General features: G+C 42.1%; 1 protein-coding gene across 1 annotated transcript; it reads left to right on the top strand.

The window, feature by feature from the left end:
• The first annotated feature begins 1052 nt into the window (after positions 1–1052).
• LOC120684919 (protein NPG1-like) lies at positions 1053–15369 on the top strand. Its single transcript, XM_039966782.1, has 8 exons — positions 1053–1120; positions 1191–1363; positions 1434–1729; positions 11978–12028; positions 12800–13055; positions 13132–14336; positions 14697–14844; positions 15053–15369. Exons 1-8 carry the CDS (start codon positions 1053–1055, stop codon positions 15367–15369), a joined length of 2514 nt encoding a protein of 837 aa, XP_039822716.1.
• Positions 15370–15922: the final 553 nt, after the last annotated feature.

Genomic DNA, 15922 nt, shown 5'->3' with positions numbered 1-15922 from the left:
TATGAACAAAACTAAGCTTATAACCGATCTTATCAGCTTTTCAAAGTTTATCGTGATAAACAAGGAGCTTACAGCCGATTAAATAGATTACTATGCCGAATAAATTGTGAATAGATCTAAATGAGAAAACAACGATGTGCTCTAGATCAAAGTTTAGATAAATTCGATAACTTTTGAATAGATCTGAACGAAGCCACAACGATGCGCCCGGAAGCTAAAGCTCAGATTTACTCAGTAAACAAAAACTTACCAGCAAACCAAGTCGCTCGAATGTAAGGCATCCTTGATCAGCTTGAAAGAACTTGCGAAAAAGAAAAAGATGGCGAAGCCGCCGATGGAAAAGTAAATTGCAAGTAGTAAAGTTTTGTTGGTTGGATGTGTATCAATCTTTTACAATGGCCAGGGGCTCATATTTATACCCCACGCTAACACAATCCTAGCCGATTACGGCAAAGCACAATTCTATTCTAGAAAATAAAACTAATTCTAAAACAAGATAACTCTTGCCAAACCGAAGCCGAAATATCTGGTCAACTCCATTTTCCTCTAGTCAACAAGATCTCCATCGGTGACGCACGATCACCCTTCCAAATCCACCGTTCGCACCATTCAGAACCTTTTCTCCTTTGCAACACTCTTCCTTGATACGTGTCAAAATCCGGTGTCAACACATGCCCCCCAATTTTGGAGTAAAATATCCTTTTTACTTTGAAATTAATCCTTGTCATGATTATGCTGTCGAACCGTCTTCTCATCACTGCCGTCTCGCTTCTCGTGCGAGTGGTGAACCGAAATCTCTTCTTTGCCCTTTACCTTTCACCTCCCTATGCACACAATGGGAATCTGCCGATTCACCTCCCGTCTTTTTACCCATACGCTCCTTAATTAAATCCAGGGGTAAAAGTCGCACTAGTGTACCGCAACCGATTCATCTTCCTCACCCTGGGCTATAAATAAGCCCATCGGCACTATAGTCTCTCCATCGGCCACAGCCTCCCTTGCTTTCTTCTTCCTTGAGCCTCCCAAAAACCCCAGACTCCTTCTCCAAGCAAATGGCGAACAACAAGCGTGCCGGCGAGGGTTCCTCTGACGCTCCTCCGCTGCTCCGTCCCTGTCACGGGTAAGGCACATCCTTTCTCCACCAATGCTACGTCCCAGATCTGCATCTTACTAGTTCTTGATCTTTGTAGGGAAGCCGACACCGAGCTTCCGGCCAACTTCCAGGCCCTGGATGAGGGCACCCAAGCACTCATCCATGACCTCCTCCGCCAGCGGGATGAGGCCCGGCACGAGCTCGACCGGGCGCAGACAGATCAGGTCATCATTCGTGGCCAGCTCTCCAATGCCGACACCAAAGTCGCCAGTAGGTTCCCTTGGTCATGTCCTTCACTATGATCATCCTCAGTTTCTTGCTCTAACTTCTCTTGTTCCAGACTTGGAGTCGCAGTTCCAGACCCTCCTCGAGGCCTCTCGAGTCGCCATAGACTCGGTGATCGCCCGGGGGAGCACCATCGCCGCGCGCTTGCGGAACATCCCTTCCCGCGTCAAGAAGGTTGCCGGCCACAGAGTTCACGCGGGCGCCGCCAGGGTTGTCGCCCTGGTCTCCACCATGTCCGGGGCAGACTTCCGCCAGTGGGAGCCAGTCTTCCCCGAGTGGGGCACGACGCGGGAGGACTTCGACGAGTTGGTTGACGATCTCCGCTTCATCGCCGACGCCATTGTCGACGATGTGAGCTTGGACGGGGTCGTCAGCAATCTCTTCGGAGAGGAGTCAGATTAGGTTGCACCATGTAACAGCCTATCTAGCCCTTTGTAAATATAATCAATGGATGGGCCTCCTCCCCTTTTGCCTTTGCCTCCGCGTTGTTCTAATTTCCTTTTAATTTTTTCTTGTAGCAATATGCGATCGTCACACCGAACGAACTGATACGCTCTCACGACCATGAAACCAGAAAACCGGCCACAAAAAACTCTGATACTCCAAAGAAAAACATCACACAATATTTGAATCAAATTCAAATTCATGCGTATGGAGTGTATTTTTGATCTGAGGGCGATACATGTTGCATCGGCCATGAAAGAACCTAAGCGTGTTCCACTCCGATCAAGCCCTTTCTTATTTTTGTACTAAAGGCGATACTTCTCTATATCGGCTATATTTAAAACCAACCAATCTCTTGGCGCAATCGGCTATGCATCTACCCATACACTTGGGTAATATTTTTTCAGATATTTGGCATTAAGCGCACTGAAAAACTCTTCCCCTTCCAATGTTTCCAAGATGTATGCATTTCTAGGAACACATCTGCTAATCTTATATGGCGCTTCCCATGTTGGGGACCACTTGCCGAATTTGGGATCTTTAGTTCCTATCGGCAGAACCAATTTCCACACCAAGTCCCCTTGGTCAAAAGTCTTGCCCTTGACCTTCTTATCATACCATCGGCCCACTCTACCTTTATTAGCCCCAGTATTTATGAGAGCGTTCAGCCGATGTCCAGCCAAATCTTCCAGCTCATCTTTCATCAATGCAGCATAGTCATCAGCCGTCAACTGATCCTGAAATGTAACTCGTCTGGAACCAAGCCTAGTCTGTCAAGGAAGAATAGCTTCATGTCCGTATACCAACGGATACGGGGACACTTTGGTAGCTCCATGACAAGACATCATGTAGGCCCACAAAGCTTCGTTAAGAGTAGTGTGCCACTTCTTTAGTTGCTCATCAATCTCCCTCTTAATCAATTTAATAATCCCTTTATTGGAATCTTCTACCTGACCATTGGCTTGGGCATAATATGGAGAAGAGTTTAACAGTTTAATTTCCATACTCGCAGCAAATTCCCCAAATTCCTTAGAAATAAACATACTACCTTGATCGGTTGTAATAGTTTGTGGAGTACCAAACCAATAGATAATATGCTCCTTCACGAACTCAATCATCTCTTTGGATGTCACGTTTTTCAGAGGAATTTCTTCAACCCATTTGGTGAAATAATCTGTTGCCACTAGTATGAACTTATGATTCTTGCTGGATGGTGGATAAATCTGTCCAATCAAATCAATTTCTAACACTCTTGACACCCAAATGGCCACGGTTTAATAATAGGATTCAAAGCCGATGCTGGTGCTCTCTGCACATTACCGAATTTCTAACACTCTTGACACCCTTTATAATAAGTGAAGCAATCCTCCAACATGGTTGGCCAAAAGTATCCATTTCTCCTAATCATCCACTTCATCTTATATGCCGATTGATGTGATCCACAGACACCTTCATGTATTTCTCCCATCAAGACTTTAGCTTCTTCTTTGTCAAGGCATCTAAGCAAAACACCACCAATCTTCTGGTAATACAATTCTCCTTCAAGCAACACATATTTAGTCGCCTGAAATCTGATTCTTCGGCTTACTTTCTTGGAGGGATCTTCCAATAATCCACAATCTCTTTCCTCCAATCATCATCAGGTAATTCCAGAGCCATCACACCCTCTATTGGCTGGTAACCAGAGGCATGCTGTGCCAGCCGATTAGCATCACCATTATAAAATTTAAGGACATGTTCTATAGTTACTTTCTTGAATTCTTTCAGCAATCGGCAACATTCTTCATGATAAACCCATAGAATATCATCTTTACATTCATATATACCGATCAACTGATTGACCACCAGCATGGAAACCCCAAATATGTCTATTGCATCAGCCCCAATTTCTTGTAATAGTCGAATTTCTTTGAGCAAAGCTTGGTACTCAGCCTGATTGTTAGTAGCTGTTGCTTCTATTGGGAAAGACAATTCAAATATTGCCCCTCGAGGCAACACCAAAACAATACCAATACCAGATCCAGCTCCACATGATGATCCATCAAAGAACAACGTCCATGGAACTAGATCAACAACACCCAATTTTGGCCCGCAATGCTGAACAACAAAATTGGCCATGACTTGTCCTTTAACAACTTTAGCCGATCCATATCTCAGATCAAATTCTGACAAGGACAAAATCCACTTTCCAATTCTCCCATTCAAAATCGGCAACGAGAGCATGTACTTAATCACATTATCTTTGCTTACCACAACGCACTCAGCCGATAATAAATAATGTCTAAGCTTGGTACAGGAAAAGTATAAGCAAAGACATAACCTTTCAACGGGAGAATACCTAGTTTCAGCATCCAAGAGCCTTCTGCTGGCAAAGTATATTACACGTTCCTTTCCCTCGAACTCTTGAATAAGGGCCGATCCAATAGCACGCTCATCAGCCGATAAATACAATTTAAACGGTTTGTGCTTTTGTGGCGGAACCAACATAGGAGGCGATGTTAGATACTGTCTGATCTCATCTAATGCCTTTTGCTGTGCTTCACCCCATACAAATTTCTAATCGGCCTTCAACTTCAACAAAGAACTGAATGGCTGAATTTTACCGGATAAATAATCTCCGAATAAAATTGATCTTGCCGAGCAATGATTGAAGTTCAACCTTTGTCTCTGGAGCCACTACCTTGTTAATGGTTGTGATAGTCTTCTGACTAATCTCAATTCCTCTTTCATGAACCATAAACCCAAGGAATTGACCAGCCGACACGTCAAATGCACATTTGTTAGGATTCATTTAATCCATGCTTTCTAGTGCACTCCAAAGCTTTGCGCAAGTCGGCTGAATGTTCCCGATGCCCCTTGGATTTCACCACAACATCATCAATGTAAATTTTCACAATCTTGCCGATGATCTCATGGAAAATATAATTCATGGCCCTTTGATACGTAGCTCCAGCATTTTTCAACCCGAAGGTCATGACAATCCACTCGAACAATCCATCATGTCCCGGGCATCTAAATGCAGTTTTATGGATATCCTCCTCAGCCATGAATATCTAATTATACCCAGCATTGCCATCCCTAGAGCTAATAACTTTGTGCCCTGCAGTAGCATCTACCAGCATATCGGCAACAGGCATCGGGTAACCATCCATCGGTGTAGTTTTGCTGAGATTCCTGAAGTCAATGCATACACGCAGCTTTCCATTCTTCTTGTATACAGGAACCACATTAGATATCCATTCAGCATATCTACACTACCTGATGAACTTTGCCTCTATTAACCTTGTGATCTTGGCCTTTATATCTGGTAAAACTTTAGGATTGCATCGTCCTGCACCCTGCTGAAATGGCCGATATCCAGGTTTAATAGGCAACTGGTGCTCAACAACAGATCGATCCAAACCAGGCATCTCATAATATTCCCAAGCAAAACAATCTTTATATTCTTTTAACAGCTTCACTAACTCTTGCTTGTATTCAGGATCTAACTTGGCACTAATAAACGTCGGCCTTGGCCTATCTCCATCTCCAATATCTACTTCTTCTAAAGCATCGGCCAATGTGAACCCGTGCCCCAACTTCCATTCATCTTCTAGGAATTCATCCATTAGGAACGGTTTGGAAAACCGACTGCTTGGATCGGTGGAGGTATAGTAACCATGTTAATAGGTGCAGCCGATGACCCTGAACCTTGCTTATCATCAGCTTTTGGCTTGACGTGCTAAACCTCTGACCTGACTCCTCTCCTGGGATCCTCCTTTCTCTCCTCTTCAGCGCCTCTGTCTGACGCAGCCTCCGAACTCGCCTATTCTGCGATCTAGTCAAACCCACTGGACACCATCGAGGCCGATCAATATTATCATGAACAGGGTCTCTTTCTGGATCCCTGCAATGTGGGTACTCATCTGAAACTCGAGCATCAATAGTCTGCTCAACCCGCTCATCGATGAAAATCCTTCCTCCTGCAGGATCACGTAGCATGGTCCTGCCCCCCAGCTGATCATCCACTGAAACCCTTCCCACCATCCGATCATGTACAGGGATGCGTCTGTCATCACCCTTCTCTCTAATGATCGGCCCACGAGGCCTCTGTTCGAATTGTGGCCTCTTGAGCGATTGGTCTTCACAGTAGAAACCGTTGCACTCTGGACATTTATCCACTGTTGGTAGAGTCAAGCCTTCTTTCCAACAGTACACAAAGAAAGGACATCTCCAATGCCCTTCATGACGTCTTGCAGCTTCCTCTCTGTATTGTCGCCTCTCCAGGTCATGCTAGAACTTGTTTAGCAACATTCGGGACGTGACCTTCCTCTTTGGCTCCACAGATTCTTCCTTTTCCTTTGGTTCCTTGCCTTTGGCTTCATCGGCCGTCATCTGAGCTTTGGCGTCAACAGCTCTAGACTCATTGGCCGATTGTGATGTGAGCACTTTGGTCTGCAATGCATTCCTCTTCCCACCAATGTCTACCATGCTAGCAGGAAATGGGTGCCCATCGATCTTCATCAGCTTCTTGGGTGTCTCAAATTTGAGCCTACCCTGCTCTATAGCCGATTGTATCTGCTGACGGAACACTTTGCACTCATTTGTGTCATGAGATGTTGCATTATGCCACTTGCAATACTTGATGTTCTTCAGCTCTTGATCCATTGAGATCTTATGATACGGCTTCATCTTAATCTAACCCTCTGACTGCAACAAATCAAAGATCTTGTCAGTCTTGGTAATATGGAACCCGTACTTCTCGGGTTCCTTGTTGCCAAATGGGCATGAGATCGACTTTTTGTTGCTCTGAACCCATTCAGTCGATCCCACCATCTGGTCATCATCGGAGTCGGAGGAATCTAAGTAGTCAACAAAATTGACTTTCTTCTGAAAGTTGCTTCTCTTTTGCTCATAAGGCTTGATCTTCCCCGTCATCATATGTGCCATCTAACTGATGCTGTAGAACTCTTGGGAAGCATACTTCTCCTTGTTGTGTGGCAAGAGTGCGTGGAAAGCAACTTTTGCAAGCTGCTGATCAGACAGAACCAGACTAAAGCACCATTTCTTGACATCTCTAAATCTCTGAATAAAAGTAATGACCGATTCATCATTCCTGTGCCTCAAGCTGGTCAAATCGGTCAGCTTCATTTCATGTATGGTAAAGTAGAAGAACTGGTGGAACTGTTTCTCTAGATCGGCCCAAAATATTATGGAGTTGGCTGGTAATGTCGTGAACCATGTAAAGGCCGATCCAGAAAGAGACATGGAGAACAAACGCACCATCAACACATTGTTCTGTGCTGCTTCTCCACATTGCATGATGAATCTATTGATGTGTTCTACTGTGGAGGCCTCCCCTTGTCCAGAAAACTTGGTGAAATCTGGAAGCTTGTACTTGTGGGGCAGAGGTAGTTGATCATATGCAGCTGGATATGGAGTTCTGTACATCAAATTATGCTGCTTTGGCCTTTAACCAAATTGATCTCTCATCACCTCACCAATCTTGGCTGTCCAGTCAATCTGTTGGCCAGCGGTTGATGCTGACTGTGACGCTGGTGGAACCATCGACAAGGCTGCCGATGCTGGTTGTGAACTGGGTATAGCCATCGGCTGAGCAGCCAATGTAGTCCGCGCTACTTGCTGAGTGTTTTGATTGGATGGTGGCTGGTAGAGGACCATCTCATTGCCATGACTAGCCTGCGCTGACCCCTGACTAGGTTGTTGCTGTGCCACAGGACATATGTTGGGCACATTTAGATGGCGCACAAAACCGGTCATAGGATCATGGAACACCCAGGTAATTCCATCATCATAAGGAAGTCTGGTCACAAGGACCTCTGTAGGAGACTTGGGCTGTATCATCATCGCCAGATTCTACTGTTGAGATGTTGGCCCAGAAGCCGACACATTGCTTGGACTTGCTGGCAATGGTGCTGATGCAGTTGTAACCGACGGCTGTGGAGCCGGTGCGGCGTCTTGAGACTGGGTTGGCTGTGGAGCCGATGCATTAACTTGTTGATTCATCGGCTATGAAGCCGATGAACTTGGCTACCCTGCTGCAGATGACACCATGTACTCTGGGGGCATGCCATAACTAGTATCAGGATTCCATCCAACTGAGAACCCTGTCATATAGTTTCCTTGTGCATGTGTAGCCATTGGCGTAGAGGTGGTGTACACAGGGGAGAACTGAGACGACGCTGTAGTACTAATTGGCTGTGTAGTCCCAATATCCCCATATGCCTGAGCCTGAGGGTCAATCGGAGGCATTTCAGTAGCTGATTCAGAAGGGGCGAAAACCATCTAACTAGCCTACTGATAGGTTGGTCCCACAAAGCCAAGCACTCCCCTATCTTGCAGCATCTTGAGCACAACATTGTGAACAGAATTAGCCATGATCGGAGCATGGTCCATGAAAGCTTGTCTGATCGCTTGATTCATCATATACACCATCCTGTCCTCTTTCTGTGTCTCATCATAAGGTGGAAGAGCAGGAAAATCATACTTCTTGATTACCTCTCCACTCCTATTGGTATTGAAGGATAGAAGGCACCGCTGCTCATAAGCGTTAGTGGCTGCCTTGAGTTCTACTTTATGCTCCTCCTTCAGCTTGTCCTTATCGATCGGGATCTAGTTCCCTGTGGAAATCTTATCCTTCTCTTCAGACGCCATCTTGATGCTTCCTGTCCCACCAGGCATGCCAAAAGATGTGTTGACGCGAAACGATCATGTGCCAAGCCCGAGAGACCTGTATGCCAAGCTCGGACTGCACTTGATTCAAACCAAGGTGTGCCAGTCAATTTGACCTGTAAATTGATAAGAAAACAGCAAACCGTCAAATACAAGAGTGTATCGGCTGGATTTCCGAATCACCCTTACGCAGCGTATCGGCAAGGATCTGCCGATACAGAAAACGACAGCAGATCGAGTATAAAGAGCGTGTATTAAAAGCAATCTACTGGGAATCGGCAAGAAGCTGCCGATACCGATATACAACTAGACAGCTAGATCTAAAGCCGACACGTGCCAGGATAACAATGTGCAAACCCGCGAATGTATGGATCTGAACAAAGCTAAGCTTATAATCGATCTAATTAGCTTTTCAAAGTTTATCGCGATAAACAAGGATTTTACAGCCAATTAAACAGATTACTGAGCTGGATAAATTGTGAATAGATCTAAACGAGAAAACAGTGATGTGCCCGAGATTAAAGCTTAGATAAATTTGATAACTTTTGAATAGATCTAAACGAAGCCACAATGATGCGCCCGGAAGCTAAACTCAGATTTACTCGATAAACGAAAATTTACCAGCAAACCAAGTCGCTCGAATGTGAGGCGTCCTTGATCAACTTGAAAGAACTCGCGAAAAAGAAAAAGATGGCGAAGCTGTCGACGGAAAAGTAAATTGCTAGTAAAGTTTTGTTGGTTGGATGTGTATCAATCTTTTACAATGGCCGAGGGCTCATATTTATACCCCATGCTAACACAATCCTAGCCGATTACGGCAAAGCACGATTTTATTCTAGAAAATAAAACTAATTCTAAAACAAGATAACTCTTGCCAAACCAAAGCTGAAATATCTGGTCAACTCCACTTTCCTCCGGTCAACAAGATCTCCATTGGTGACGCACGATCACCCTTCCAAATCCACCGTTCACGCCATTCAGAACCTTTTCTCCTTTGCAACACTCTTTCTTGACACATGTCAAAATCCGGTGTAACACAGCTAAAAAAACTATTTTTGGGGCGGGTAACGCAGCCGCCCTAAAAAATGATTTTTAGGGGCGAGGCATGGCGTGACCCGTCCCTAGAAATCGATTATTAGAGGCGGGTCATGCCATAGCCTACCTTACAAATTCATGTCCAGAAAATAAAATAAAAACCGAAAATTTAAAAATATTCCAGGCAGCCAACCACCATCACAAGCCCTGTCATATCTTGCTACAATTTTTTTAACAAAATATGCACACTTGCATCACCTGTAATTCAAACCGTCTACCTCAAACCTCGTGCATGCATTCCTTGCCACCACACCACACAGTCATTTGTCACTCCATAGTGTGCTATTCTTTTATATTAACATTGAAGTTGATTTGTAGGGGCGCATGATGTTGTCACCTACCCCTAATAATTATTTTTAGGGGGGGCGAGTGGCACCACCACCTAGCCCTAGAAATATTTTTCTATTTTATCCGAAAATTGATTTAAATCATTACATATAGCAAAATAAATATAAAAAGTGAAATTTCTATGCTATGGTTATTGTGAACTATAGAAAACAAATATGCCAAGTATATTTCAGTGTATATAAAGTTGAGTTGAGTTGAGTTGTACTAGATACTATATAGTTATAGCTATTAGAGAACTTATAATATTTTTTGAACCATTAAATGACCTTAATGAAAAAGTTTTCAAACACAAAGTTTTAGATCTCATCATTCTCTATAATTTTTATATAAAATTTGACTTAATCCAAGACCATAAGAAAAAATAATAATTTTTTTATGTGGTATCATTTGTAGGGCGGACCATGCCATCACCCGCCCCTCAAAAATACATTTTTAGGCATGGGTGAAACCATCAACCGTCCTAGAAATGCCACCATTTCAGTGGCGGAGCTGGGGGGTGGCTGGCTGGCAGGGGTCATACCCCCCTAAAAAAATGAAACCAATGCATAGTAATAATTGGTTGATGAAATGATCAAATTTTGGTGAAAATCAAGGCAAACTAAAAGAAAGAGTGGTTTTCTTTACCATAATAGACTATTTGGTTCTCAAATTTGTAGTGGAAGGTCAACTTCATCGCTAAGCTTCCAATGTAACCATTTCATTCCTCAACCTTTTTCATACAGGTCAATTTTGTTCTTCATTCTACGTGTTTTCCCACGTTCCAGGCATATCATGTCAGCATCCAAAGGGTTTCTATTTTTTAGCAACAACATATATTGGTTCACTCATACTTATAGATGACACAACAAAATTTTAACTTGTGTCTGCATAATTCTTTTCCAAAAATGGAATATTGTACATGTATAATAAATATGTTAGAATCAACTCCCTTCCTTAAAAATTGTACATCATTTAGTTTCATCAAGTTGAAACTTTTATAATGATCAAATTTATAGAAAAGTTATGAACCATATCTGACTAGATGTGACAATACGTGGCAACATATCATGCCACGTAGGATAAAGGATTGAATTGAACTGGATGGAGAAGTTTGAGGACTGAAATGATTGTTTTGGAAGTTTAGGGACGAAGTTGAGCTTCGGCTGAAATTTTGATTTAAGAATTATATTTTCCAAATATTTGTCCGAACCTTAAATTTTCTGTCTAATTCCGCCACTGCACCATTTTAGGGCCGGATGATGGCGTCACTCGCCCCTAAAAATAACACCCAATTGAGCGGCGGGTGATGGCGTCCCCCGCTCCTAAAAATATATTTTTAGGGGCAGGTCTAATCTTATAGTTACTCCACTCTATTTGTAGCAACGGGTTACATTTTGATCCACTTCTAAAAAAAGTCGGGGCGTTGCTACAAATCGATTTTATAGTAGTGTCACAACGGCAACTACTAGTGGGTTTTGTTTGTTGATGAAATTCGAAGAATCACAATGTTGCACACAAATATAATCCTATGCATGGTTTAGAAAATATAATTACTTGAAGGTGCTTAAATCTAAATTTTTCATGTTCACAACATTTCGATCTTAGTGCATGCCATGGCGAGTCTGTTTAAAAATATTAAAGAAATATAGATTAAATTATGTATGGTTACTAAAAGTAGTAAGACATGTAAAAGTGTGCACGTACTAAACTCAGGGCATGCGCATGCATGCATTAGCAATCCTAATAACAATAATAGAAAATGGTGAATAAATCTTTAGCATATTCCTAAAATAGAGAACGGCAGTGAAAACAACATGGAAGCTAGACGAAACCATGGATGGTATCCTGCCCATCTCTCTTTCTATTTGACGCCATAACAGAATGCCTCTTAACTCAACGATTATTGGCTGCGGACCCAGAGGATGGCAGCGAGGTGGCCCTGGAAGAGGCCACATCGCCAGCCGCCAGCGGAGGTGGATGGGGATCCAACCCCACAAGAAAAGGTGGTTGCGCTTCCTCTCGACGGTGAGTCGTTGAAGGCAAGCGGCGGTTGCACGGCAGCTGTTGACTGAGTCTTCATCACGCCCTGAGGGACTGTCCCTTAATTATGAGGTCTGCAATCTGTGAAATTTTGCTTAATCTGATCTGTGAAAAAATTATGCTATACAATATGGTGATGGTTTGGAGGCCATAATTTCTGCAACACTGTCACTTTGGAGACCTTGGTTAGATTGTTGGATATCTTTTATTTTTTTAACCAAGAATATCCTTTCTAGGGTGCATGGGCACAGGACGCGTGCCTAGGGGTATCCGTGCGTAGAATTCCGTTGTTTAGTTTCACAATTTCAGAAGCAATGGAAACATTTTAGAATATAAACTGATTATTTTAATTTGTAAATCAATTATTATTTGTACTTGGCTGAGTCATCTTCAATTAGTGAGAATTAATGCTAGATTTGGTATGAGGGGAGGTACCAGTGTGATTTGGCTACCTAAATGCAACATTATTTTTAACTTTTCCATACAGACGGATAGAACTCATGTTACGTTTGATTTTTATAATTTCTTGTGACTAAATTGTGGTTAATAAATATTTATTTGAATGTTGAAAATTCATTTTCATGCTGTAGAAATCCATAAACTAAGAATAGGTTTCACGAAGCTTATAATAGTTACTGGTATGGAAATTTAGAACAATATATTATACTATTGTTGTTACTACAACAAAATGGTTGTTACTTTGGACATCATAAGTTGAGTGACTGGGTTAAAATGTCATTCTAATTTACTAAGATATATGCCTGCATACCTGCAAATGTGACTATGTATGGCTTGCATCCTTTTTTTTTACAGCAAGTTTATTTTAATGTATGTTGGTACCAGGAAGCAAGAGCTCTCCTTGGAAGACTAGAATTTCAGAAAGGAAATGTGGAAGTTGCTCTCTGTGTGTTTGATGGAATAGACCTTCAAGCTGCCATTCAGCAGTTCCAGACATCCCTTTCTGATAAGACACCATCAAAAAAGGGGAGGACAAAATCTGAAGTACCCAGTTCTGTGCCGCAAAACAATCCTGCTAGCCTTGTTTTGGAAGCCATTTACTTGAAATCACTATCCCTTCAAAAACTAGGGAAATCTACAGGTACAGATCTACATATGGTATGAATATATTATTTTTGATATTTAATGACTGCTGCAAATACTTTCTGAACAAGCAGAAGCTGCCAACCAATGCAAAAGTGTACTTGATTCTGTTGAAAGTATGTTCCCGAATGGCACTCCTGATACCGAGCAAAAATTACAGGAAACTGTTAATAAATCTGTCGAACTTCTTCCCGAAGCCTGGAAATATGCCAGCTCCTATCAGGAAGCATTAGCTTCTTACCGGCGAGCTCTTCTTAGTCCATGGAATCTTGATGATGAATGCCGCTCCAGGGTTCAAAAGAGATTTATCACTTTTCTGTTGTATGCCAATATAGATTGGAGCCCTCCCAGTGTGGCTCACCAAATTGAAGGTTCTTTTCTTCCAAAGAATAATGTGGAAGAGGCTATTTTACTTTTGTCGATAATATTGAGGAATTGGTACCAAGCCAAGACCTGTTGGGATCCTTCTGTCATGGAACATTTGACTTATGCCTTGTCACTTTGTTGCGAACCATTGGTTCTTGCAAAGCAACTTGAAGAGCTTTTACCTGGAATATATCCTCGTACCGAGAGGTGGTGCACCCTAGCACTTTGCTACTGTGCAGCTGGTCAGAAAGACATTGCACTAAATTTTTTGAGGAAGTCTTTAAACAAGCTTGAGAATCCAAATGACATCCTTGCCTTATTATTAGCTGCTAAAGTATGTAGTAAGGAGTGCCATTTGGCTTCAGAGGGTGTTGAATATGCAAGGAGAGTAATTGTACGTGCTGAACCATCAAATTATCATCTGAAAAGCGTGGGCCTCCATATCTTGGGGAGTTGTCTTGGTAAGAAGTCCAAGGTTGTTTCATCAGATTACCAAAGGACTCTACTACAGGCAGAAACATTGAAGTCACTTACAGAGTCAATCACTCTTAACCGCTACAATGCAGACCTAATATTTGACATGGGAATTGAATATGCTGAGCAAAGGAACATGAATTGTGCATTGAGATGTGCAAAGGAGTTTATTGAAGCAACTGGTGGATCAGTTTCCAAAGGATGGAGGCTGCTAGCATTGGTTCTTTCTGCACAGCAGAGATTTTTTGAAGCAGAAGTCGCAATTGATGCTGCCTTAGATGAGACTGCAAATTGGGATCAAGGATCCTTACTTAGGGTAAAGGCTAAGTTGAAGGTTGCTCAGTCATCACCGATGGAAGCAGTGGAAGCATACCGTACTCTTCTTGCTCTAGTTCAGGCTCAAAAGAGTTCCACCGAATCTACAAAGAGTATTCCAGAGGTTTGTTTCATTGTTCCTCTAAAATTATACTAGATTAGATTTCATAAAATTACAAATTATTTACCCAAGTTGTACCCAAAATTTTACATTTACTTAGATCTACTACGCTATAATATCAGAAAACTATATGTTTAGCGTGCAGTCTATATGAAAATGACATGTTTCACTGATTTAAAATATGTATTATGTTGTGATACATTGATGCATTTTGGTTTTGTGAAACTACATATAGGCTCACTAGGCTCTAGTTGGCAAAAGCAAGGCTACTCTATTTTCTCGTGCTCAATTCTGGTATTGTCGTCATTGATCCTGTAAACATTTTGAATAATTTCCTCATAACACCTCACTTCTTGTATTCAGATAGTAGATGGTAGAGTCAGCGAATTTGAAATCTGGCAAGGTCTTGCTAATCTGTACTCTAGTCTCTCATACTGGAGAGATGCTGAGATATGTTTGCAGAAGGCAAGAACCCTGAAGTCATACTCCGCTACAACACTCCATGCAGAAGGTGAGTCCAAATGCATCATCACCCTTGTCACAATTTGCCATTTCTATTTAATAATAATGATTTAATCTAGAACATCCATATATAACTACTAGCTACCAATAATGATTCAAGGTCACAAACATGAAAATATACAGAGTTACAGACACGTAAAACCCTCCATGTTTGCATAGTGTGCGAACTTCACATTTAATTTATATATGCTCTCTAGGTTACATGCATCAGGCGCGCGAGCATACAAAGGATGCACTGGCTGCCTATGTAAATGCATTCTCAACAGAGCTTGAACATGTGCCATCCAAGGTGGCCATAGGTGCACTCCTCGCCAAACAAGGGCCTAGGTTTCTACCTGCGGCAAGATGTTTCCTCTCAGATGCCCTAAGAGTCGAGCCCACAAACAGGATGGCTTGGCTGTACTTGGGAAAAGTTCATAGGTCTGATGGGAGGATAACTGATGCTGCCGACTGCTTCCAAGCTGCAGTGATCCTCGAGGAGTCAGATCCCGTAGAAAGTTTCAGTTCACTCTAGTGAAATGTCATGGCATGAAGCTCCATCCATATTGATTTATTCCCTTATTTTTCCTGGTGTGTTGTTGAATGATATTTTGTGCAAGATGTACATTGCATTTGATACCAATTGACACTCAACATTATTTTGAAGTATTTAGTATCAATCAGCTCTGCATTTTACATAATTGAAACTTACTAATATTTTTTATATAGATAAATTGGTTGCCTCTCTTTTCTTATGGTTGCAGCAGTTTCGACACTAAGTATATAACATCAGAAAAAACACACAATTCGTACACTGTGAAATATGTATGTGAGAAATTTTATAATGCTTGGAGAGGCGTCAATAAGGAGGCGTTAGATGTGTCTATGGTTGATGGTCCCATATATGCTGTAGTGCCTTCCAACGCCTCTCAATGCCTCCAAAGTTAAGAGGATTAGAAATTCATGGAAATTTCTTTTCTGTAGTTTTTTTCAATCAAGGGTATCATAGTAAATTTTCAATTATAGAAATAGTATTTTGAATAGTACAGTTAAGGTCTATGATTTAAGTACTATAGTTGAATGCCCGT

The sequence above is a fragment of the Panicum virgatum genome, chromosome 8N (genome assembly GCF_016808335.1).
Source record: "Panicum virgatum strain AP13 chromosome 8N, P.virgatum_v5, whole genome shotgun sequence".
Classification (NCBI taxonomy): domain Eukaryota; kingdom Viridiplantae; phylum Streptophyta; class Magnoliopsida; order Poales; family Poaceae; genus Panicum; species Panicum virgatum.
This window is presented reverse-complemented; position numbering and strand designations above follow the sequence as displayed.

Bases quoted from the DNA above. Each gene is read 5' to 3' on its own strand.
- LOC120684919 (XM_039966782.1), top strand. From the start codon at position 1,053: ATGGCGAACAACAAGCGTGCCGGCGAGGGTTCCTCTGACGCTCCTCCG. The intron at 1,730-11,977 runs GTGAGCTTGGAC...GTTGCACGGCAG, and splicing joins CCGACGCCATTGTCGACGAT to CTGTTGACTGAGTCTTCATC. The intron at 13,056-13,131 runs GTACAGATCTAC...CTGAACAAGCAG, and splicing joins AAAACTAGGGAAATCTACAG to AAGCTGCCAACCAATGCAAA.